The 26,666-nt window shown below is 42.2% G+C and overlaps 1 protein-coding gene across 3 annotated transcripts in view; it reads right to left on the reverse strand.

Annotated features, from left to right (window-relative positions):
* Positions 1–862: 862 nt before the first annotated feature.
* LOC136446728 (trichohyalin-like) overlaps positions 863–26,666 on the reverse strand; it is a 33,898-nt gene continuing 8,094 nt past the window's right edge. The window contains exons 1-6 of one of the 3 annotated variants that reach the window (XM_066445251.1): positions 25,365–26,196; positions 22,114–22,203; positions 9,169–9,282; positions 4,064–4,799; positions 2,033–2,507; positions 863–1,335 (exon numbers count right to left, since the gene is read on the reverse strand). In XM_066445251.1, coding sequence (XP_066301348.1) covers positions 931–1,335; positions 2,033–2,507; positions 4,064–4,799; positions 9,169–9,282; positions 22,114–22,183 — 1,800 coding nt within the window. In that variant the 5' untranslated portion in view covers positions 22,184–22,203; positions 25,365–26,196 and the 3' untranslated portion in view covers positions 863–930. Of the gene's footprint in view, positions 1,336–2,032; positions 2,508–4,063; positions 4,800–9,168; positions 9,283–22,113; positions 22,204–25,364; positions 26,197–26,666 lie in introns of those variants that run through there. The other 2 variants (XM_066445253.1, XM_066445252.1) reach the window with 2 other exon arrangements.

The raw sequence follows: 26,666 nt of genomic DNA on the forward strand, positions 1-26,666 counted from the left end.
AAAAACCCTTATGTCTTGGAATTCTGGACTTCAACTAGAGGTCCACGACCCCATACCTTCATCAAATGATGCTAACCTTTATGAATAACGAATCATCAATGTTTCTCTTGATTATGTAAATAAGATCATTTTCATCTGTTATAGTATGAAATTTCTTTCATTTACCTCTATGGAATTCTAGCATTTTCTCATCAATTATGCAAAAATGTCTCTTCATATGCATAATTGATATCAATCAATGTCCCTCTCTTTCTCAGTTATGTATGGCACATGTTTACAATTCCACATTTTGAAATTGTTTTCTTTTTCGTCTACATACATACAGACACACATACATACATATAAGTTCCACTGCAATACCGTAAGAAGTCACCAGAAGGCCCATTCTCAAACTTGACCAAGTTCACCAGTGTCCATTTGAATCAGATCTGTACCACAAATACTGTTCCCTTTTCTATAATGGCAGATTTTCCTACACCTTCACCTCTTCATGTTTAACTCAAGACAGGGATGTCCATCATGATCTGTGCACAACATTTGCCTCCTTCACTTTCATGTACGCAAGAACCAGATGACTTCCTTGCTTGTAACATTGTAAGTAGTAGTATCGAGTATTTGATTAAGTGCAGCTGGCAATGGCATTGTTTGGATTGCAGATATATGCACTGCTGCCAATGGCTGATATTTACTACATTGTTGACTTAAGTAAAGTTGACAGATAATTACTGGGCAAAAAAGAACATGTCATGCAGTTACCAATAAACTAAGTAAGTTGCATCATGTAGAGACTTAACAGGTTGGAACCTTTTTTTATGTATGCTGCCAAAAAAAAACTTTGGCAGTCTTTGACATTATGACAATCTTTGACATAATGACTTAATCATAGATTTTAATGGAAATAATGGCATACAAAACCACTTGGTACATTCCCTAATACCAGAAACTGTCTGTCTCTGAATCATGACCGTCTGTCAGGAAGAATCTGTTCCTACTGCTGAAATCTGTCATTGCTGATTCCAAAAAAGTATTTTCCCCAGAACTAGTCCTTTCTGTGTGCCTGCCTATCTGGACAAGCCTGGCACGTTCTCGCTGGATCTCACCTTTCTGGGTTTCTCGAACTTTCTGTGTGAACAGCCTGACATCATTCAACTCTCTCGTCTGAAACTGAAGTACTCTGTTTTCTTCTGGTGTAAATCTGTTCAATTTTTGTTGGTCAACTTCAACCTTTAGACGCTGTCTTTCACTTTTAAGTGGCACCAATGCAACTTCAATTTTTCTCTTCTCAGCTCGCTCTTTCTCAAGCTGCTGTTCCAACCTTTCACACTTTTCTTGCTCCTGTAAGAAATGTCAAGAATCATGTTATTTATGTACATGCATGTATATATTAAGGTCATACTACCTGTCAGTTTAAAATATGTGAACCAGACAACTTGTTCCCTGAAAGGTATCTCATGGTAATGATTCAAACATGCATTCATTTGCACAGGACCTGAAAGTGTGGTTTAATACACCCCAAAATCATTTTGATGGATTTATATTTCCATCCCAATTAAAAGCAGTCATTGATAATTAGACCCAGGTTCAATCCCCAGTGGAGTACCCAGACATGTCCGGACATGCACCCAGACGTTGTGCCCTTGGGAAAGGCACTTAACACACATTTCCCCTGTCCTAAGCCCAGCAGTAGGGTTTGGGTTGGCGTTAGGAAGGGCATCCAGCCGTAAAAACTCTTGCTACAAAAAAGGACTTGCACTTGATGAGGAGTTCTGGGGCTTCCCCATCCATGTGCAAGCACGTCTAACCCCCAGATGATGGGGAACAAAAGACGTTAAATTGGATAGAGAGAGAGAGAGAGATGCCAACATCATGGAAATACATTGCTTCTATATGATTTATCTTTTAAAAGAGAAAACCTAAATTACAATGACATCAAATGCATGAACTTCTATATTTCCACTTTCCTAGTGATTCCTATGTCACATCTTATGATAGAACGACTGTATGTTTATGTAAACCTCCTTGTTGTGCATACCTTGTCAGTGAACCTGATGATACTGGGTTTACATTCTAGCTCCATGTGCATGTCTTCCTCTAGAATAGTCCGTTGATACTGCTTGGTGGATAATTCCCTGTCCACTACTTTGGACTGTAGTCTAGTCTGAATGTACTTTAGTCTGTAGGTCTGGTATTCTTCACTTTCCCTTTCCACTCTTTTTCTTAAGTGTTTTCTGATATAATCCTTCTCAACTTGCAGCTCACGCAGTCTCCGCTGGAGGGAGCTGATGGTCTTGTCCACACCATACAGCTGAAATGTCAGTTCGTTGGATCGGTCTTCTCGCTTGAGGAGCATCTGGACTTGTTCGCTTCCTCGCTGAAGTTTTTCTTCTTTACGTTTGATGCCATGTATGACGTAGCCGAGTTTCCGTTCCAAGATGGTCTGGATATCTCCAATCTGTTCCAGCTTTGTCTGGAGGGTTGTTGAAGTTGCTTTGTCAATCTCAAGCCATCTGAAATGAATTGGATGTTTTATTTCAGCAGCATTTGTGTGTCCGCCTGTTGGTCAACAAGATAACTCAAGAATGGCTTGATGGATTGGTTTCATATTTGGTGTGATGGTACTACATGTATGTAGATTGTGACAAAACTGAAAATTATTAGATTTTGGGCCCCATAGCTGCTTCCCTACAGGCAGCAGAACTTTCAGGTTTTATATCTCGTGTTTTGGAGGTACTCTGGTTACGATTTTCGAATAATAGATGGCTCTTCTGCTTGGAAAGAAGTGACAGAAGTTTGGCCCCCCCTAGCAGCTAGTTCTGGAATTGAAGAGACGTGTTTTTCCGAAGAGAATAACTAAAGGAAGGAATAACGGATTTTCAAGATTTTAAGTAATGTAGGCAGCCTAGACAAAGATGTACAAATGAAACACATATCATGCAAAATAGGAGGACATTTGAATACTTAATGAGAAAATTCTATCATAGCAGTTTTTTCTACGTATCTCTTGCCCCGGACATGGTACTAGTATAGTCTTGACATTTGGGTGGCAGATAGCTTTTGATGTCAGGACAAAGTGAGGTATAGGTTCTGACCCCTAACATTTAATTTTGGAACTGCATGTGCGTTTTTGTTAAAATATTCCAAAGAGGATAACTGAAGAAAGGAAAGACGTATTTTGATCATTTTAAGCATGAGATGTACACAATTAGATACATATAATGCAAATAAGGCATTAATTTGCTTAATTGATAATAAAATTCTATAATTCTACTGTTTTCCATGACGACTCCAAAAAATGTAGCACATGTAATTTGTGGCAGGTAGAACATAAACAGGTTCTGAACATCAGTACAAAAATGGCAAAACCGCTTAGTGATGAATGATGGGAATATTATACTTGTGGCATGTGTACTTATAAGTTAGCTGAAGGTGAACATCTTACCTCACCTTAGACCTCCCACAATATCAGGTGAACATCACCATGCATAAATTATGTAAAGTTGTAAGTCATTTGCATAAAGTTTACAAACGCTCTAAATATTCCATGGAGGTGTGAGGTCGCCGAACTTTAGTTCCTGGATATTTTGAAACGCATCTGTCCTAGGATTTTTAGCCCAGGACCTATTCACTTGCGTTACAATCAAGCTAATAAATCACTTAATGGCCATGGACATATACTATATAGTGTCGAGCAAAGTATATCAACCTGAGTGTAACAGTTATCCTCCAAGTTTCACAACTCAAGCTTGGGTGCTTTCATACCGAGTGAGATGTAGGTTTGTCATCATACCGCAACGTGGATACAGACGTTTTAATCAACCAACTAAAAGAAGATGGCTTCATCTCTCAAAATCATTTGTGCAAAATCCAATTCTTAATGACAAAAGTTTATTTGTTGTTATTGTTAGGAACCTAAAACACACACAATTTTTTTTTCAACCATTATCAATTTTAAGTTGTCGGTGACGATACGTTATTTCTTATCTTCTTCAAAATCACTTTCTAACGTACGTTGTTACTAGTAGTTATTTTACCGCATAGAGTCAATAGCGTGAAAATTACGTACCTTCGTGCCAGCTCTGCCGCCTTCCTGGCCTTGATGAAAACATCCGGTACAAGTCGCAAAATGGGCTGAAAGTGTGTACTGTCGCGAAATAGGTTTACCTCCGAAACACTCTCCCTGTCCAACATATCCTCTTCCACCTCAACGTCTTTTTGGAACAATTTGTTCCACCTTCTCCTCAGCCGTGTCAGCTGAAGGGCGACATGGCGAAGTTCTTTGTTATCGTAAGGCTTGAGGAGATCCGGAAAGTCTTTACGGAGGATTTCTAATGTACTGCCCAGCCTAGGGCCCGTCCTCGCGCCAGGACTTGTTATAAAGGCACTTAACGAATAGTCACTCCCGCTGTGTTCTAACAGTCCCGTGTCTACACCGCTGTCAATACTGTCCGTCTTGCTTAAAATAATGGTTTGGTTCCTGTTGGATCCACAAACGTCCCCTTCTCCCTCTAGAACAGAATGGATCCCTTTGATGTCCGGGTCTTCTTCGTCATAGAAGTACTGACACAGCGGTGCGAATATGCGCTCGTCAAAGCTCTGTTTGAGTTCCTGCAGATATTCCACATATTCCAGGAACCAGCTGAAATAGTGAACCATGTCCCTGTCCTTGGCTTTCCCGATGGTCCCAGAAAGTCGCTTCTGCTCCCAGTTGACTAGTGTGCTGACCTGGGACAGGGAAGTCAGGCTGCGCAGTTCGATGGTCTGTTTTTTAGTGAGGAGTTTCAGCATCTTGTACAAGGTTCCTGTAATAGATACATAGAAAATGATACTATATACCAATAGATGTTTCCATACTACCATGATATGACTTCAAATTTCTTACTTTTTGGTATCAATTCTACTGTAGCTATAAATGAAAGTATGCCCAGTCTGTTGGCGTTTCAGATCAGTTCGCGAAATCACTCGGAAACAAAGGGTATACTTCCAATGCCGAGATATGACGAATTATAATGCCCTCTATCATCAGATCTCAATCTTCGTTATTATTTCTTTGCAGACGGTGCCCTCTTGCAAATCAGTAGGTACTAAGAGGCGAGAAAAATACGGGCAAGGAACAAATTATGATTATAGCTGTGTAAGTGAAAGATATTGAAAGCTATTTGTATTTCATCCGGAAGGAAGTGGGTAGCTGACTCGAAGCAGGAAGAGCCAAGACACGCACTCTCCAAACCCGTCTCCATAACTCCTACAACAGGCAGGACATTCATACATGAAGCAATCAGCACCGAGCCATACGCGTGACATGCAGTGGGCTTCAATCCTTAAGCCCCCGTCACAAATAAAAATTCAGCTTGGCCGACGAGCTCCAAATGGGTATTTTCCGCCGACGTCCGGTCGATTACGCGGGCTTCGGGCGATTCGCGGGGCACTGGAAGCTGCGCTTAAATTCAGTGAGGCCTCGGCGGCGATTTTTGAGCTAGGGCAGCTCGTCAACATGTTGCCCGTAGCTAGCCCGAGCAACGGCCAACACTCGGCCGATAGTCGGGCGGCAACTCCGACGATTTTAGACCCGATTTTTTGTCGGTCGGAGGTCGCCCGAACTCTTCGGCCTCTTGCGAGCCTCGCTCGCGCTTCATACAATAATCAGACGACCGTCGTCGGTGTTCCGCCCACTTATGAAAAGTAAGGCGTGCTTCGGGCGAGCGTCGTGCTGGTGTCGATGGGAGCTTGCACGGGCACCGGCCAAATTCCTTCTTGTTTATTCATAAAACGTAACGACAGTTTGGTTTATAACATAAGATGATAAAGGATTCTGTATTAGCTTGTCAAACTTTTCTAATGAAAGTTAAATCTTCATTTAAAAAAAAAAATTATCATAAAGAAAATGTGGACACCGAGGACAATACTTCCTGTTTTTTCTTTTCTTGTTTGCTATTGGTTTGAATGTGTCAATTTATATGTTCATTAAATGAGGCTAAAATAACTCTTGACTTTCTGAATTCTATTTCCACAAAATGATTACGTAGTAGGTCAAAGTCCAACGTCACTACAAATCTGATTAAAGAAATGTAAAAAACTGAAGAAAAACTGTTTGGCGTCGATAGGTCTATAAACGATCGGCCGAAGCTCGGACGGCGCGTTCGCTGGAGCTTCGGTCGATTTCCGTTTGGTGAAAATCATAGCATTTACGTTGAGTCGACGGGTCTGTTGATTTTGTGGCTTCTGTGGTAGCATTTGAGTTGGTCTATCGCAAAACTCTTGTTAATGTTACTATTTTCACTGTGCCAGTCCACTCTACTAATGGCCTACATATTTCACACAACTCAGAAATCAAAGTTGATCCAAATATTGGCTTTTTACCAGGTTAGTCGATTCAGACTTCGTTGGTGTCCAAGAGATGGTACCGTCTCATGGGAGATTTATAATCATTCGTGGTCGACGGACTAGTGTTCAATTTGTGACGGGGGAGATTTTCAGTGAAAGATACGGTCTGTGGCAGCTGTGAACCACTGATTGGTCACTGAACTGGATCGCTATATTGAGTATCTATCTCATTTTTGATTGTGACTATTGTTCACAGCAGCATGTTATAGGGAAAAAAATGGAGCCACACACACGTAGCTCATCTTCCACACACGCGTGTGTTCAAATTCAATTACTTAACACTGCACTAGCACACTACATTCTACTACACTAGTGCACTTCATTGTACTGCACTGCACTACCTGCACATACAGTCCACCTCTCACTGGGCTCCGGCACTGCAGCGGCAGTTCATGACGGCACCGTCGCGAAGTTTTCACCCATTTTCTCTCTCACTGACGTGCGGCGCATTTGACTTGAAGCCCAGATGAGCAAGTTATTGAATAAACTTTACTGCTCGACAATCGTACATTACTGCAAGGCTAATCTATCCTACAATCATAAGTACAAAATATTATCGATAACAGTGTGTGCGTTACAATACAGTCATGAAGGGATGATTTTTTGTCGCCTTTAGAATGAAGTACATGTATAATGAAATTGACCTATGTATGTGGTACTGAGGAGTTAGTTGGACATGACAACACATGAAAAACATCGTTCTGTGTACCAGATAGGGTGAAGTTGGTCTTACCGTAGTAGTAATAGTCTGTAACAGCGCATCTATCTCTTTATCATAAGCAGGACAGGTCATCACAAAATTCATCTTCAATATTTTCATTACATGTGGGACACAATCTGTGAGTGGCTCGTGTGTTGTGGTGTCGATCCTTCAATTTCTAGACAATGTGCGCATGCGCTGATATTCAGTTTCGTTATGCTATTTACAGACGGTTTATTATGAATTGATTTGAGATATTATTCCTTGCCAGACTGATTTTAAATCTATAATATGTGTGCAGCTTATTGGTATTTCTAAGTGGTTCCCTCAAGCCAGGGAGAAACGTGTCTTTCAGACGTTCTTTAAATATATTTCCAAAACGGTTGACATTAATTTCGGGGTTAAGCCAAACATGTCTACATAGTATGTCCTGAACGTGAGTAACCCAGTCATGTTCTTCTTCGGCTGAAGTAATTTGTGTCGTATGCTTTTTTTAACAGCCCTGTCATGAGGTAAATTATTCAATCTTAGCAAGAGTATCTAATCAACTGTGTTTGACTGTCAACGAACAATAGGAGTACTCCTAATTCACCCCCTACGGCGAAACATTGAGTGAAATTTTGCAAAGCTTTAAAAGTACATATTCTAAGTCGGGAATTTCATCTGAAATTTTTCGTTGTTCTACTGTACAATTCTGGTTCTTTGATACAGTGTCTGTCTTGTATATCAAGTTCAGTTTATCACTGTATTTCTTGAATAGCACAAGAGCCGGGCGAGTACAGGTAAATGAGAGGTCTGATATCTTTTCTATGGGACTAACTCGCAGTCTATCAAATTCCGACCCCAATATCAGGTAGAGGATTGTAGCTGTAGATGTTCTGATCTTTTCATCGGAATATTGCTTCATCCAACTGAAAATTAGATCTCTGCATTGTGTTGTACATTTGTTCCAGTAAGTTCACTACAATACAGTAAAATAGGTTAAGCCAAACTGTTAAACTAGATCAATAGCTAGGGGGATAGACCGAATGTAGTTTGATGATATTAGTGATAATAGTGATTTCAATCTCAGTGTTGTCAATTAATCAAAATACAATGTACAATTATCAAAGTTCATCAAAAATTGATTTGAAGTGATAAAAGGATGCTCACTTATGACACTTGGTGTTATAAAGGTAACATGTTATAGAAGATACGTATAACCTTGAAACTGACATATCGCTTTTTACACAATAAACAGCGCGGTGAGCTAGGACGGTACTGGCACGGCGCTAAGGCGGTGCGCTGGCGTTTGTGCACGGCACTGCGGCGGCGCTAGGGCGGTACGCTGGCGTTTGTGCACGGCACTGCGGCGGCGCTAGGGCGGTACGCTGGCGTTTGTGTACGGCACTGCGGCGGCGCTAGGGCGGTACGCTGGCGTTTGTGCACGGCACTGCGGCGGCGCTAGGGCGGTACGCTGGCGTTTGTGCACGGCACTGCGGCGGCGCTAGGGCGGTACGCTGGCGTTTGTGTACGGCACTGCGGCGGCGCTAGGGCGGTACGCTGGCGTTTGTGTACGGCACTGCGGCGGTAGCAATTCGCACGCTACACACACACACACACACACGTGCACACACACACACACACACACACACACACACACACACACACAGAGGCATTCATAGATACACGTGCTCGCACATGCACAAGGTTAGTAGAGAAGACACCTGTGAAGTCATTCTGAATGAGATGACATATACTACAGTATTGCCTCTTGGCAAAATTTTATCCTTATAACATTTGATATCTTGCCGATGCTTCCAAGACCATCTCATGCGTTGTCGTCCAAAGGTTTAAGAAGAAAGCGGAACATGGACGATCTACTTTGCGTTACACTACACCCATCTCATGCATGCTTGTGTTGATTGTGGGTTGTTGTACTTTGTACGAGTACGTATTTGTACTTTGTACGAGTACGTATGTTTAAGAAGAAAGCGGAACATGGACGATCTACTTTGCGTTACACTACACCCATCTCATGCATGCTTGTGTTGATTGTGGGTTGTTGTACTTTGTACGAGTACGTATTTGTACATCATGAGGCTGACCTTTAGAGAATGTAGACTCAAGCTGCTCCATGTGCTGCTCAAATGCCGAGATCTGAGCCCGCATCAGCCCACTCCTCGTCGCCTCGTCCATCCTGCAAACTACCGGGCTTTCATCTGATAAGAAAAGAAATACAACTGAGATTTCCACGACCTCATACCTTCGTCATAAGAAATTTATTTCTACAGCTGGTGCAAGTATCACATTCCCGTCATTTACCAATATGGTATTATGAATATATATATAGCCGATTGCTGCCCACCCCTGTGTCAGGGACTCCAGCAGCACTAAAATCAAATACTGGATCCTGCTATAATCATTCAAATGAAATATTCATTTGCATAATTTATATGTAGCTATATTGTTAACGTTCTCAGTGAGATATGCCACATGTCTGAAAGGCCTATCATGGAACGCAGTCGATTCATTAAATTTCATCAACTATTTAGATTAGCCCCTGTTTTGCATGATTAGCATCTTACTATGTCAATCATCAGATCGTCATACCAAACATTTGAGATTTGTTTTTCAGTCGCCCAACTTGAAATGCCAACTGTATGTTGACCTAACGTTACCGAATTCCAGGACTCCAGCTGTTATATGGTGAAAGCCACATGCTAAGATATCAGCAAAAAATGAAAATCCATCAATCCTTGCTTGTTATCCTCCTCCAAAGATACCAACAAAAAGGCCCGCTGCAGTTCTAAACAGGCTGCTAGGGGCCCAAACTTAACTCCCTGCCCCAAGAACAATCCACCACAGACATCACGATCGTAGCAATTCCAGAAAATTTGACCTCAAACTTTGAAGTTCCGCTACAGTACCGTAGGAAGCTGCTTTGGGGCCCATTATTGAACTTGTCCTCCCTTTTCCAGACCTATCCACTACCAAATATGAGGATCCATCCACAGCTTCTCGAGTTATGTTTGCAGAGACACATATACAGACACAGTCCGCTGCAGGATCATAGGAAGCCACCAGGAGGCTCATTATCGAACTTGACCTTCGTTTCGTCTTCTCGACTTATGCCATTAACATACAACACACATGCGACCACAGCCACTCCTCCATGGAAAAAACTAAAACATAACCGTCTGACGAAGGCAATGGACATATTTGGTCACAGAACGCTGGGAGAGATCTGTAGGTGCGTTGTATGTGGGTGTGGGGTTTAGATGTGTCGTCTGAAAATCAACTATTTTGTTACAGAAAATGTTGCCGTACACGTGTTTTACTACAGACATTTTGTTACCTCCATGAAATGTCATGGAGGTTACATTTCGTGCAGCCTTTGTGTGTGTGTGTGTCGGCTGGATGGATTGGTTCATATTTGGTGTGATGGTAGGTTGTGACAAAAGCTGGAAATGATTTAGATTTTGGGCCCCCTAACAGCTCCCACTGCTTTACTGGAAATGATTTAGATTTTGGGCCCCCTAGCGGCTCCCCACTGCTTTACCTTGGGATTAAAGGGAGCGTATACGCACGGTATCTAGTGCTAGTGGGAGTAGTGCGTAGAGTGTTCACAGACCAAAACTCGAAAAATATTCTTTACATGTCCATTAAATGTTTCTTTTTGAGAGACATCCATGTCTTAACTGTGCTATGTGGTGTGGAAATATGTCGGCTTTTAGACTGTAGGAATTGGATAGTGGACCTTTACGGTGTTGTGTATAAATGCGTCATCTTGTGCAACCGCCTCACGGGGTCAGTCGGCTGCAGTTCAGTGACTTCTCGCAGAGCGCTGTTTCAAAGTGAGCGTGAGGAGTCGATACGCCGACAGAATTTTTATCTTCGCCGAGTACTTGTACTCGGAGAAGATTATGTTTTCGGTTGAAAAATCTGTTGGGTGGGTCTGTATGTATGTCAGGAGCATAACTTAAGAAAGCTTCAATGAATCTTTATGATTTTTTGTATGTGTGTAGTGGTTGTGCAAAGGAAGGTCAAGTTCGAAAATGGTTCACCTTGCGTTTTTCAACGGTACTGCAGCGGACTTTGCATTTTTGTGTGTTTGTATGTAGGGAAAAAAAGTGACGGAAACGTTGATGGATCTTCATGATTTTTTGCAGGTGTGTAGATGTTGTGGACACAAAGGTCAAGTTCAAAAATGATTCCCCTGGTATTTTCCGTTTGTAATGCGGCGGTCTTTGTGTGGATGTGTATTTGTTTGTCGCCAGCATAACTCAAGACGCTGTTGATGGATCTGTATGATATTTAGTGGATGGGTAGGGTTTACAGAAAGGAAGGGCAAGTTCGATAATGGGCCTTCTAGCGGGTACCTAAGGTACTGCAGCGGATCTTCAAAATTTTGGGGCATATTTTCTGAAAGTGCTGTGGTCATGATTTTTGTGTGGTAGATAAGTTCATGCCACAGAAAGTAAGCTCTGTAAATTTGGGCCCCCTAGCGGCTTGTTTAGAACTGCAGTGGGTGTTTTTGTTTTGACATTCGAACATGAAGAACTTGAGAAGGGGTCGACAGATCGTCGTGATGTTTGGTATGTAGAGAGCTCAGATGGTGCTTTGCATAATCAATGACTAATTATGCAAATCAAGAGCTACTTTGCATAGTTAGTAAGGAAAGTTTGTTAACCCACTGCATTTCATTATGGGACATGGGACAGTGTCAGGTCATGTAAACAGATGGCCTTGCATAAACGTACACGTAGGTAAAATAAATAAAGAGATGGGGCACCCACTCTTCTCCAAGCAGAGCTGTGGGTCCAGCTGGTTTTTAACGTGTTCAGTTCAGGCATTTTTGTTCAACACGGTTGGCGACATAACTAAAAGGGGACAAAATAGAAAGCCTGACAAAAACACCTAAATACACGTCAAAAAACAGCCAGACCCACTCCTCTGCTTGGAGAGTACACTGCACCAAAACTGCACCACTGCTAGGTGCGGAAAAATAACATGTACTATGTCTTGTAAAAATGTGTATGATATGGAATAAAGATTTATTCTATTCATATATATTGACTGAACCATTTCATCACCACTTTCAACTTACAACACTGCAATTTCGAACCTTTATGGCCCATACAATATCAACATACTCATATTTTTTCATGACCAGTTATAACATATATCAGCACACTCTTCACATATACTAGTTCTGTACCACCAAATGATCTTTAACCCTATCTTAACTGGACTCATTCGCCCCATCATAACTTCCAAATGGTATGGTGCATGATCAAATTTGCAGGGGGTGATAAGCATGTAAATATTAATCACCCCCCATAATAAGCCTTGACTATTTGGCGAAGATAATGTGTTCGTGGAACTCTAGTTTTTTAAATTATTTTAGGTTGTACCCTTAACTCAAACATATTGGAGGAATGCGATTTCTAGTGCTGTTAGTATAGCTAAAGAAATAACGTTCAAATTCAGCGAAACGACTTGTGCCATGCGCCATGAAGCGAAACGACTTGTCATTTAGCGAAAAGTACTGTAGCGAACTGACGATGTAGCGAAGCAACCTGTAACCTATATCTTGGGTCTACCCTCCCGCTAGGGAACCCGGTCGATTTGCCTAGCTGGAGATTACCCTGACTTGGTACTGGTGTTTGGTTGTTTGTGGGACTGCTGGTGAGAACAAAGCCAAAATTCCGTCTGGTATAGGTGTGTATAACATCGGTCAATTTTAAACCTTATCTGAATTTCAAACCCATATTTTGTTTAAGAATCACAGCGAGTTGGATTATTAGTCAGGGAGACCTTCCTCATCTTCCACCTTCCACCAGCCTAACAAAAAAGGGCATAGCGCAAGTTATCCATCCAGACTGTCCATCAAAATTAGCATTTTGACAAGTAAGAGAGCTGATAGATCCCAAATTTCCCACCCTTCCCTTTTTATTTGACATCTGTACGTTTTGACCTATGTGAACGGAGCTATGGGGTCGGTGTAAAGCGACGTGCTAATTTTTCACCAATTTTCCTTCGAAATTATTAAAACGAACGATGTACTAGAGTTCACTCCATTATTATCTCCATGAAAAAAGGCTTTTTGTGTGTATGTTTGTGTCACCGTGTGTGTATGTATGTGTCACCGGATGCGTAAAATCAGCATAACTATAGAACGTGTAGATGGATTGTAATGATATTTGGTATGTGGGTAGGTGCTGGGAGGAGAAACGTCAAGGTCGATTTTGGGCCCCCTGGTATGTGTCATTTGAACTGCAATGGCGTATTTGTAAAAATATTCAAAGGAGAATAACTGAAGAAAGGAGCGACAGATTTTCATGATATTTGGTACGCAGGTGGGTTGGACAGATGTACAAACTGAAGTGGTAATTATGCAAATTCGGACTGAATTTGCATAAATAATGAGAAATATCTTCTCTATTGCGGGCTTTGAGGTCGCACCATCTGTTGGTCTCTTATCTAGGTCAACTATTCCCCAGGTCCCAACAGCTGGTGGTCAAACCACAAATGGGAACACTACCAAACCTGTATGTGGATACCCTTTGGCGCATAAAATAAAACAACCAGCGGCAAAAACAAACAACTAGGGCAAATAAAACACATCATATATAAAAAACAAATTTCATGGAGATTTTGGGTCTTCGGACTCTTGTTTTTTTAAATGTTTTTATCTATGCTGTTGCCATGCCCTCAGCTTAGCAGCAGAGCTGAATAACGAGTGGCGCTGAGGTGGGCGTTAACTTTACATTTAAAGTTCTGAGAGTCCTTGTATGTGTAATGTTTATAGATTTATTACAAAAAACAAACCTTAAATTGACATATTTAACTTTAATAGAATGAATGTCGCCTTTTAGGGGCCATTTAAGGGACCCTTGGTGACCCCCAAAAGGGGGCAAATATTACAGTACGGAACTAGCTCACGGCACGGTGGCGGCATTTTGCTACTTGCGTTTTTTTAACTGTCCAAAAAAAAATCGCCATTTCTTGCTGCACATTGGCGGCGCTATAGCGGCACGTTGGCGGTAGCCATTCGCAAACTGCCTCCACTGTGCCGCAGTCCAGTGAGATAGGGGCTTAAATTTCTGACACAGTTCTGTCGACTCGACTCCGAAAACATGGCGCCTGGCATGGTAGCCATTGCCGATCGCCATCACTAAAGAAATTACTGATGGCGATCGGCCATGACAACTGTTACGCGCCGATTTGAGGCACAAGACATGGTCGCGTAAAAACTAAATAGATCTCGTACGAAAGGCCAAATCATGCATATAAATGTGTCCCCGTAATGTCAAGAAGCTGTCCAAGCTCCTGCGATACACTTGGAGATCCAAATATGATTTTCGAACGAGACTTGCACACTCAAAGTTGGCCCCAAATGAGCCTTCTTGTGTTAAATTCTGTCGTAGATTTCGCACTGCATGGGGGTTTCCGTGCTACCGTTTCAGCATTATCAGGCGTAATTTACTTCCGGGTCGTAGCAGAAGGGCTTGCGGCCGAACGCGGAAGTGTGGTCAATCTTCACGTTCTATCCAAAGATATGTTAGAATACTTTTCTTATTTTAGAATTTGTCATGCAGTGCAAATTGACCGGCTCCTTACTGATCCTTACTGGGCGCCCAGTACGGAACAGACGACACCTACCGGGCATACGTCACCAAAAGTGTCTGTGCTCGCTGCGGTATTAAAGCTTGTATATGCTCAGAAGCAGTTGAGACATACTAAGAGGGCTGAGTTCCGGGAAAAGTTGGAGAAGCCCAAAGAAGACGGTGGCTTCGGCACTCTGGAGGCAACCTTCATGAAAGCAGACCCAATTCTAAAATGAAAGAATTTTCCGTTTGACGTCCGTGCCTGATATTGATGTACACACGCCCTTGAGAAAGCAAGGTTGAAATTGGGTCTATGGAATGACCCAATTCTAAAATTAAAACTTTTACGTTTGGCGCCCGTGCCTATATGGGTGTATACACGACCTTGAGAAGCCAAGGTTGACATTGGGTCAATGGAATGACCCAATTCTAAAATGAAAACTTTTCCATTTGACGCCCGTGCCTATATGGGTGTACACACGCCCTTGAGAATGCAATTCTAAAAAAGGAAAACTTTTCCGTTTGACGTCCGTGCCTATATGGATGTACACACACCCTTGAAAAGGCAAGGTTGACATTGGGTCAATGGAATGACCCAATTCTATAATGAAAACTTTTCCGTTTGACGTCCGTGCCTTTGTTGGTGTACACACGCCCTTGAGAAGGCAAGGTTGAAATTGGGTCAATGGAATGACCCAATTCTATAATAAAAACTTTTCCGTCCTACGTCCGTGCCTATGTTGGTGTACACACGCCCTTGAGAAGCCAAGGTTGACATTGGGTCAATGGAATGACCCAATTCTTAAATAAAAGACTTTCCGTTTGACGTCCGTGCTTATATTGGCACACGCCCTTGAGAGGGCAAGGTTGAAATTGGGTCAATGGAATGACCCAATTCTAAAATGAATACTTTTCCGTCCTACGTCCGTGCCTGTAGGGGTATGAACACGCCCTTTAGAATGCAAGGTTGAAATTGGACCAGTATATAGAAACAATCCCTTAAGAGTGCAAAGTTGAAACCGCTTCAAAGGATCGCCACAGTTCGGACATAAAAGAATTGTCCGTCCTAAGTGGGTGTATAACCAACGAGGCATATGATAAAAAAAGTCAATCTTCCCCCACGACCTCTGCTTGGAAAGTAGGTTATATGGGTATAAATTACACAAAAGCCACTAAGAGTGCAAAAAACATTCCGTCCTTACAGTGTACGACCGTAAGTTCCTAACAATGAAAACTCACACGTATGGAATAGAACTTACAAACTTTTCCAAACAAGAGTTTCCCGTCTTAAGTTGGGTTTGCGGATTTGATGGGGTGGTCTACAGGGGTGGGCTAGTGGGGTGGGCTACCTCAGCATCTACCCTTTCTGGACCTCAAGGCTGTGCATGGGGGTTTAGTATTGAATGGAATTTCCTTGAGGAAAAGATGGGTCACTCTGTGGGAGGGCCGGAAAGAATGCTTTATTTTGCTGAAGGATCATATTGCTTTGGGGATGCTACAGTGGGGGGTGGAGGTGGGCAATGAGCATACTGCATACATTTACATTGTGCAGGAGTTTGTTATCCCCAGTTTTAGATTTTAAAACATGGAGGGCTATGTTCCCTGTTCCTTTATATACTGCTCAGTCAGGCCAACAGGACAGTAGCATTGTGGTTACAAGAAAGAAATGAGCAACAAAAGCAACACTATACATTGTACAAACACACACACTTAAAACATTCCAACCCACGCTCATGCACACCGACACAAATAACCACAAATACATTGTACATTGTATGCAAGCACATGCATTCAGGTACATTCTAGTCTAAATGTGAGACATATGTTTTGAATTTTGTCAAACAAAGGCTCTCTCATTCCCTAGCTGTTCTATGCAACTTCCAGTTTATTTCCCCTTGTACCTCTTCCCTAAAATCCTAATTAATTGTATACTGAGTACTTAGAAGTTTGTTTATGATAAATGGCTTTTCTACCAGTCTTGGTGCTGTTACCTTCCCTCTAGCCCACCCACAGCTTGACCCAGATCCTCTTCAAGGAAATTCCATAAGAGGCCAAACCCCCATGCACAGCCTTGAGGTCCAGAAAGGGTAGATGCTGAGGTAGCCCACCCCACTAGCCCACCCCTGTAGACCACCCCACCGAATCCGCAAACCCTCTTAAGTTAGCGGATAGAACCCGCTTAATAATGCAATTCTAAACGTTCTTAAGGAACGCTCTTAGCTATGATTTTCAGGGTATAACAGCTGAAAACAGTGTAAACTAGAAAGAGTGTTAGGACATTATATACAACGCCCTCGTTCTATTGACGCAATGTCAACCTTGCCTTCTTAAACCCCCGTCACAAATCAAGAATTCAGCTCGGCCGACGTGTCGGCGAGCTTCAAATGGGTATTTTCGGCCGAAGGACGGCCGACGTTCTGTCGATTATGCGGGCTTCGGTCGATTTTTAGAAATCAAATTGATCCAAATATGCTCGGGCGATTTTGAAATTCGGCGAGCTTTGGGCGATCTACGAATTCGGCCGACGCTCGCATGAATATTGACGCCGGCTTAAGGGCGTGTGTATACCCATATAGGCACGGGCGTCAAAGTAAAAGTTTTCATTTTAGAATTGGGTCATTCCATTGACCCAATTTCAACCTTGGCTTCTCAGGGGCGTGTGTACTCCCATATAGGCACGGACGTCACACGGAAAAGTTTTCATTTTAGAATTGGGTCATTCCATTGAACCAATTTCAACCTTGGCTTCTCAGGGCCGTGTGTACACCCATATAGGCACGGACGTCAATCGGAAAAGTTTTCATTTTAGAATTGGGTCATTCCATTGACCCAATTTCAACCTTGGCTTCTCAGGGCCGTGTGTACTCCCATATAGGCACGGACGTCAAACGGAAAAGTCTTTGATTATAGAATTGGGTCATTCCATTGACCCAATGTCAACCTTGGCTTCTCAAGGGCATCTGTACTCCAATATAGGCACGGACGTCAAACGGAAAAGTACTTTATTTTAGAATTGGGTCTTTCCATTGACCCAATTTCAACCTTGGCTTCTCAAGGGCGTGTGTACACCCATATAGGCACGGACGTTAAACAGAATAGTTTTCATTTTAGAATTGGGTCATTTCATTGACCCAATTTTCAACCTTCATTCTCAAGGGCGTGTGTTCACTCATATAGGCACGAGCGTCAAACGTAAAAGTTTTCATTTTAGAATTGGGTCATTCCATCGACCCAATTTCAACCTTGCTTTCTCAAGGTCGTGTGTACAACAATGTAGGCACGGACGTAGGACGGAAAGTTTTCCTTTTAGAATTGGGTCATTAATTATTCCATTGACCCAATATCAACCTCGCCTTCTCAAGGGCGTGTGTACACCCATATAGGCACGGACGTAGGTCGGAAAGTTTTCCTTTTAGAATTGGGTCATTCCATTGACCCAATTTCAACCTCACCTTCTCAAGGGCGTGTGTACACCCATATAGGCACGGACGTAGGGCGAAAAGTTTTCCTTTTAGAATTGGGTCATTTCATTGACCCAATATTTCAACCTTGCTTTCTCAAGGGCGTGTGTATACCCATATAGGCACAGGTGTCAAACGAAAAGTTTTCATTTTAGAGTTGGGTCATACCCAATTTTAACCTTGCCTTCTGAAGGGCGTGTGTATACCCATATAGGCACAGGTGTCAAACGAAAAGTTTTCATTTTAGAATTGGGTCATACCCAATTTTAACCTTGCCTTCTGAAGGGCGTGTGTATACCCATATAGGCACAGACGTGAAACGGAAAAGTATTGTAAGTATGTTATAGAACACTTACGTAGTTTTGCTATATATAAAGAACAGTATCAAACCTGTCTTAAGTTGGCGGGTATAACCCGTTTGATAATGCAATCTTAACGTTGTCCATGGAACGGTTTTCAGTTATAATTCGGAGGGTATAAAAGCCAAAAATTTTAACAGTATAACTAGAAAGTGTGCCAGAACATTATATACAATGCCATCGTTAACGTTACTTTAAAACGTGTACTACAGTGGGCCGCCTCCTTGCGCGCTTCCCGCCCGAACACAGTCAACTGTCATCAGAATCAACACGAAACATTTCTTTTGCTTTGTCTTGCCAGTATTCTGCCGTCACGCTGAGTGTGACCCGGAACAGTGGAGTGTCGCCCTCAAACCGCATGCCGCGAAACCCCCATGTGGTGCGTTCTTGGTCCGGAGTGTAATACTTAAACCATAGGGAAAACCTTCGAAAATGGGTCATCTTTAACTCGAGAAATCTTGCTTCTTGGAGAAGTTTAGATACCCAGCTTTATTGCAGGGGCTTGAGGAACGTCTTGACATTACGAGGACACATCTTTATACGTGATTTGGCCTTTCGTGCGAGAACTATTGAGTTTTTACGTGACCATGTCTTGTGCCTCAAATCGGCGCGTAACACGACCCGGCCAGGCGCCATGTTTGTTTTCATTGCGGATTGCAATGTTTGTTTAGCGGGATCGCCAAGTGATTTATTGTGATTTCTTGTTTCCAGTGCCATATGTACGTTATCTTATGCCAACGTTAACAAGTAGCAACCTGCGATGTTAACCTATTGAATATATCCGAAATTTCACCTCACTTTTTTCTTTCTCACTGTGACCTCGTCAAACAAACATTTCTTGTTCCCTGGGCCATGAATGAATTATTTCATGCTAAAAAATAGCAACCTGTGATGTTTACTCATCAAAGCATAGTGTATTCCTGTAGAATTCACCCTCCTTTATCGGTATACTGGTGTATTCCAGTAAAAAGGCGGACCCTACACACGGGGTCACGAAATGATGTGGAACGCACGCGATAGCCACGATTTTCCTTGTCCCGCGCCAAGTCAAGTTGGGTTTGAATCTGTCGTCTCCATACTTCAGACTGTTGTGAGCTCATCACGCATACATGCTAACTGGACCAAGACCAGCCATGAAGCTTTACGTGCCGCTATTACGCACAGCGTTACGGACTGCTGCTGGTTTTGTGATTCCCAGTCTCGGGGCTTTACAGAGGTCACGTACACATCACAAGCTTCTCATGACGTCCTGAGGTGGGACGCTCCATGGAAGGGCAAGGTCACAAAAAGATGCGAGACACGTGAGAGAAACTCCGAACTCTCACATGTGCCACAGCGTACATGCGCTGTTCTTTCATTTTATTTCTTTGAGTGACATTCACCGCATCCTGTGACGTCACAAATAAACACAACTGTGTATAAGACCCTGGCTTAAGCTTTGAATTTAAGATGGAGGTGGTGATGGTAATGATAGTTGGTGGTGAGAATTGGTGATGATGATGATGATTTGTGCTGCTGATGATGATCGGTGATGATGATGTTTGGTGATGATGTCTGGTAATGGTGGTTGATGCTACTGATGATGATTGGTGATGATGAGTGGTAATGATCGTTGGTGGTGATAATGGTTGGTGCTGCTGCTGCTGCTGCTGACGATTAGTGATGATGATTGGTGGTGATTATGATTGGTGGTGATTATGATTGGTGGTGATGAGTGGTGGTAGTGATTTGTGGTGATGATGATTAGTGATGATGATTGGTGGTGATTATGATTGGTGGTGATGAGTGGTGGTAGTGATTTGTGGTGATGATGATTAGTGATGATGATTGGTGGTGATTATGATTGGTGGTGATGAGTGGTGGTAGTGATTTGTGGTGATGATGATTAGTGATGATGATTGGTGATGATTATGATTGGTGGTGATGAGTGGTGGTAGTGATTTGTGGTGATGATGATTAGTGATGATGATTGGTGGTGATTATGATTGGTGGTGATGAGTGGTGGTAGTGATTTGTGGTGATGATGATTAGTGATGATGATTGGTGGTGATTATGATTGGTGGTGATGAGTGGTGGTAGTGATTTGTGGTGATGATGATTAGTGATGATGATTGGTGGTGATTATGATTGGTGGTGATGAGTGGTGGTAGTGATTTGTGGTGATGATGATTAGTGATGATGATTGGTGGTGATTATGATTGGTGGTGATGAGTGGTGGTAGTGATTTGTGGTGATGATGATTAGTGATGATGATTGGTGGTGATTATGATTGGTGGTGATGAGTGGTGGTAGTGATTTGTGGTGATGATGATTAGTGATGATGATTGGTGGTGATTATGATTGGTGGTGATGAGTGGTGGTAGTGATTTGTGGTGATGATGATTGGTGATGATGATTAATGCTGACGATTGGTGATGCTAATTATGATTGGTGATGATGGTTATGATGCCTCCCATTAAACAGATGTGTACGTAGTCATGCCGGCTACTTGCTCTAATATCATATATGTACGGTAGATAAAAGGTAAGTCACTAAGTTTAATGTCGAGATGTAGTAAAATGACAACTACTGAAATCGCTGCAATGAATTGTATGTACAATGGCACCAGCAGCACCATCTGTAATAAAGGATGGTTATCTGACTTTTTCCCGCTAAAAAGAGGTATAGGACAGGGCTGCCCCATATCCGCTCTCCTGTTTATACTTACTGTTGAAATTATGGCTGTAAAAATAGGACAAGCTCAGGACATAAAAGGAATCAAAGTCAGAAGTAACCCAGTTAACGAGGTAGAAATTAAAACCTCTCAAGTAGCAGATGACACCACACTTCTGATATCAGATAACACATCTATGGAAACTGCTTTTAGACATATACAAGAATTTTGTAATGTATCAAGCCTAAAACTAAACATGAGTAAATGTGAAGGATTATGGATAGGAACATACATGGATAGACAAGACAAGCCTTTAGGTATATCCTGGCCCAAAACCCCTATAAAATCCCTAGGAATATACTTTTTTAACCGAAAATTACAGCATGAGTGTGAACTCTTAGATTGGGAAAAAAAAGATTGAACGACTAAAACATACACTTCAAATCTTGGGTAAACAGACTTGTAATATATTGTTTAACTTTGGAAGACAATGGTAGATGGAAAACACTCCCCCTTTTGTATTGAAATTCTTTTGGCCCCGATAACCGTATGCTACACATGAACTTTGAAAATGAAAATGATGGCCCAAACCTTAACAATATTCCCACTTTTTACCAACAAGTTATATCATCCTACCGCAAAGCCGATAAAGCGGGTGTTATTTTAATAACACCCGCTTAATCGGCTTTGCGGTAGGATGATATTACATTTTCATTGCACCATATCATTTGTTCTTCTATGTTGAGGGGCTTAAAAGCCCCTCAACATAGAAGAACAAATGATATGGTGCAATGAAAATGTGAGATCCCAGGGTAAAACTCTCTTTTTCCCCAGTGGATAAAAGAAGGAATCATTTATGTGAAAGATTTATTCTCTATGGGACAATTAATTTCTATTAATAACTACCCAACCCTTTGTCACAGACCTGGTACTTTAATTGAGCACATTACTTTGTATCAAGCCATACCCAGTTCTTGGAAAACTTCTGTCAAAAATGCTCCAGGCTCAGATGACAGCCCAATGCATCTTGTTTCCATGCCCCCACATCTGCTTGAACCTACAACAAAATTAAAAATTCAGACAAAATCCTGCAAAGCACTTTACACAGCACTCATTCAGAAACATGCAGTGGTGCCATGCTGCCAGCAGAACTGGCAGACTCGCTTCGGTTCTGACTCTTTTGATTGGAAGCAGATTTGGAAAATAGGCACGACTTCATGTAAAGAAACACAAATAGCAGTACTTGATTACAAATTACTTCATCAAATTCTACCATGTGGTGAGAAGCTAAACAAATGGAAAATACAAGATGAAGATGGGCAGGTATTTAGTCCAATATGTAAATTATGTGACAGTGGAGAAATTGAAAATTATAAACATATGTTTCTAGATTGTAAAAGGCTAAAATACCCGTGGAACTCAGTTCATACTTATTTACCTTCAAGTACTAGTAACCCTAACATTGATTTTCAAGAGGTAATACTAGGAAAAGTAACTCAGCCACTAAACATACATGATCTGAAAAGAAGACTTCAAACAATAGTTATAGCTAAGTGGGTTATTTTTAAAACATGTAGACCAAAGCTGGCATATTCTGCTACATGTATGGGATCCATATACAAAAACCAAACAAACAGATAAACTAAAAAGGGTGCAGAACCAAGCTGCCAGATTCCGTACGTGCAAACAACTACGACAGGGGTGCTAGTGTCACCAAAATAAAAACTCATCAGTGGACGCCACTCTAAGGCAGAAAAAATGTCTAGATTATGCATGATGTACACCTCAAACTGGCATTTTTGTTGTCAGAGTTGATTAAAACCAATCTGACAAAACCTTTTTTTTCTGTTATGTGTCAATTTCACAGATCACCCTTGTCACTTGAAACTACCGTCCGTCGCACTGAAAACGACCGTGCTCTCGGCCGGTTGTAACATTTTTCCAAGAAGATTCGTCATGATTATCGTGCCTCTAAGTACCTTTTATACAGCAGCTGTTGATTCTTCATTGGCTTGAAGAGAGTGCTCAAGATGTAAGCTAGTCTTAGCAAAAAAAAATCATAATAAGACGGCGCTAAAGAAAATAAGCGCTAAATCGCCTGCAGCAGCACTTCGCAAGCAAAATATCCGCATGTTCTTGGTTGCGTCAGCAGAACTTCTGATTCAGGTAAAGTTAATCCAGGCGCGACCGGTCCATGAATTTTGTGCAACATCCGTTGGGACGCTAACGGAAGAATTTATCTATTATAATGCGGACAAACATCAGTTTGAAGGGCAACCGATCTTTTAGGTATCCTGCATGCACATCTGAGTTTGTGCCAATGGTGAAAGTTTCTGGAGTCATATCAGACATCTTGTACGTCACAGCGCTCGAGTTAGCGGCAGCAAAACGTAGTTGTTTTGATGATTGAGTACATCTTGAGTCGAGTTGCTGGTTAGCATAAAAAGCTTTATGAAACGTTAAATATAGTTTACAGCTAGATGGGGAAGGTTAGGTGTGGCAGGTCGTTCAGTGTAGTATAACCAGCTGCGTGCCTGCGAATCTGATGTTTTACGCGATGTGGCGCTTTTCCGGCTAGATAAATTTAGATACAGATACAGCAATGAATGTTTGAATATGACAGGTTCAAGCGCTATCATATTCTCCCGACTACACGTTACAGCTGCACGAACTCAGGCGGTGTTGTTCACCTGTTGACACATTGAACACACTGGATCAGTGTCGTCTCCAGATACTGAACTGGAACAAAATATCCCCTACTGGCCGGAAATGTGGGAACTTTCTTTTGTCTTCTCTTTAGCGTTTTAGCTTTTGAAACGCCTCACTGAAGATCTACTACAAGAATAGTTTTGGGGGAATTGCCACGAAGTACATTAGAACAAAGGTACGTTTTTGACCGAGAAATCACGCAGTCATTGCAAGAGTAAGTATGAATTCACCCCCTACCCTAGCCGCGGCGACTGTTGGAGGGCTTCTCTTACTTGCAGTCTTATACATTAGCTTGTACGGGCTAATGTATAAGACTGCAAGTAAGAGAAGCCTCCCAACAGTCGCCGCGGCTACCCCCTACCCTTGCAAGTGAAGAAACACTACATGTACCTTCGCTATACAGTAGTTTGCGGACGCAGATTTTGTCACGTCTGCAACTCCCCTGACTCACAGTTGTACCAAACAGCTTAAATGGTTGACAGTGATGATAGTTTAGATGTAAATATATAGAAGCATATAACCTTCAAACCCCAAATATTCATAGTTGTTTTTGATAAAACTAGCAGCACGGATCGGCCGTTGCTTAACTTTGGTTTGTATCGTTAGGTTGGATACGCAAACAAATCGGTTTCTTTGCTTGTGTTCTTTAGATCATTATCAGATACACTTATTCCAATTGTTGAACGATTGCTTGTTGAAATGCACCACGATAAAGGCAAGGGCTCGCAGGATCAGGTATCAGAGAATGACTCGTGTGCCATTAGAATAGCTGTCGGGTAGTTCAGCTGGTGATATATGAGCTGCATTATGTGGAAAAATACTTAATGATACTGTGTTAACTCTGTACAGTACAACATGAAAGCATTATCCAGTTGTGCGACATGAGTGTTTATACGCACAACGAGTGACTTTTAAGTCACCTCTAGTCGCCTATTTTCTCTTTCGCCTATATCTACAAGTCAAACTATGAATACTGACCACGCCAGGCACACACCTGTCGTCGATAGAGACTTCATGTCAACAAGAACATTTTTCGTGCCCCTATTTATTTCTCCGCTAATTAGAACTAGTCTTGTACCATGCGCAGGTATTTTCAAGACTGCATATGAAGTCGATACCAATTGGAGCGTTCAACTGTTGTGGGATGTCAGCATTTTGTGTGGCATACGGTTAAGTCGTTATTTTGCCGCCATGCTGTTGGAATTTTGAACCGGCGATGCTATGAACAAATAGTTTCCAGCCGTTGCAATGGAACGTAGTCACTTAGCATGACGAGTGGCTGGAAACAAATTCTGTTCTTCGATACTAACGATAACCCTCAATATTGTTTTGTCTTTGTACCTCGACTAGCATCTAAATACACTTGTTGTGGTAGCGAAAGGCCGACTTTGTTACGGAACGAAAGGAAGGTTTTGTACAAATTTGATCAAGGCAACATAGCAAATTGTTGTGATGACTGGTGGTTTAAGAGGCTGTGAGACTACTGTAAAACCAATTCTGACAACTCACCTGAAAGTGTTAATTTTTGCCGACATGTCCCTTATTATCTAGGTGACTTGACTGGGCACTTGGGGATTTAACATTAGTCCAGCTCACGGTCCAAGCCACCCACGACCTGCCGTCCAATTTTCTGTGTTAGACTAACTCGCTGCCAAACAACCAAGTAAACACTGCGTCCAAACCCTTAGTGACAAATGAGCGCTGTCGCCACGCTATGTGCGCTGTGCAAACTGTCGGTCCTTACAGAGCAGTGAACGTTAGCTTTATAGCAGCGGTTTGTCTTGGGTTGTCGTTATCCTTTACTACGATGACAGCATGAAAAAACAACAATTACTTACTCCCGATGGTTTTGTTGGTGGAGATAGACAGCAGGACCGGACTAGTACATGTGACACTTAACGGTAAAAGACACGCCACTTGATATGGAGAGTAAAACACAACCCGATCATGGCGTACTGTTGTCACTTGGCCAGGAACATACTAGTAAAGCTGTTTTCACCCCGGTCATGAATGTGAAGATTCCAGCGCAGTCAACTCAGGAAGGAAAATGGGCGGGAGCTCTTGTCAAAGATTAGTGTGCATTTCTTTATTCCTTGAGTTATTGATTAGCTTCCTCTCCAACACAGCCTATAGCGTCACAAACCGTGCCCGTCACGTTCTGTGCTTTTCTCAGGCACAGAACGTGACACAGCCCGACCGTCACAGACTGTGCCCGGAAGCGCTGTCAATCACTGTGACTGACGGGGCAGTGATGTAACTATTCACACCCGCGTTTCCATATAAGGCAGCGTGTTTTTGTTAACCGCAGTCCCCCCACCCCCGTCATCTTTGTTTTTTTCTGGGCGCTGAGATAAGGAGGAACAGCGTAATTCTCGCTCTGTAAAATAATTGAATAACTTAGACTTAGAATTGAAGTGGCACAAAAAGACAGTGTCTATAACAGATGCTAAACATTTGTAAGACTAAATATATTCTATCCTGGGAAACCAGATCTAGACTAGGATCGGGTCACTTGCCGGTTACTTCGACGTCCCAAGGCAGTCAGCTCGCCCCATCTATCAATGCTACGGGAAGTTGCTACGGGCACTGTCCAGGCACAGTTTGTGACAGTGCCCGAGTGTCACAAACCGTGCCTGGGGCCAAAGCACAGTTTGTGACACTCGCGCACTGTCACGAACCGTGCCTGGACACAGTCGTGAATGGCACGGTTAGGGACGGATTTTTGTTGTAGAAATTCGTGCTAAGACGTCCGTCTGTTTGTGCCACATGAACTCTTAGTCCAAATCATCCAAGACAAGCGCGAAATGTATT

The sequence above is a fragment of the Branchiostoma lanceolatum genome, chromosome 13 (genome assembly GCF_035083965.1).
Source record: "Branchiostoma lanceolatum isolate klBraLanc5 chromosome 13, klBraLanc5.hap2, whole genome shotgun sequence".
NCBI classification, from domain to species: domain Eukaryota; kingdom Metazoa; phylum Chordata; class Leptocardii; order Amphioxiformes; family Branchiostomatidae; genus Branchiostoma; species Branchiostoma lanceolatum.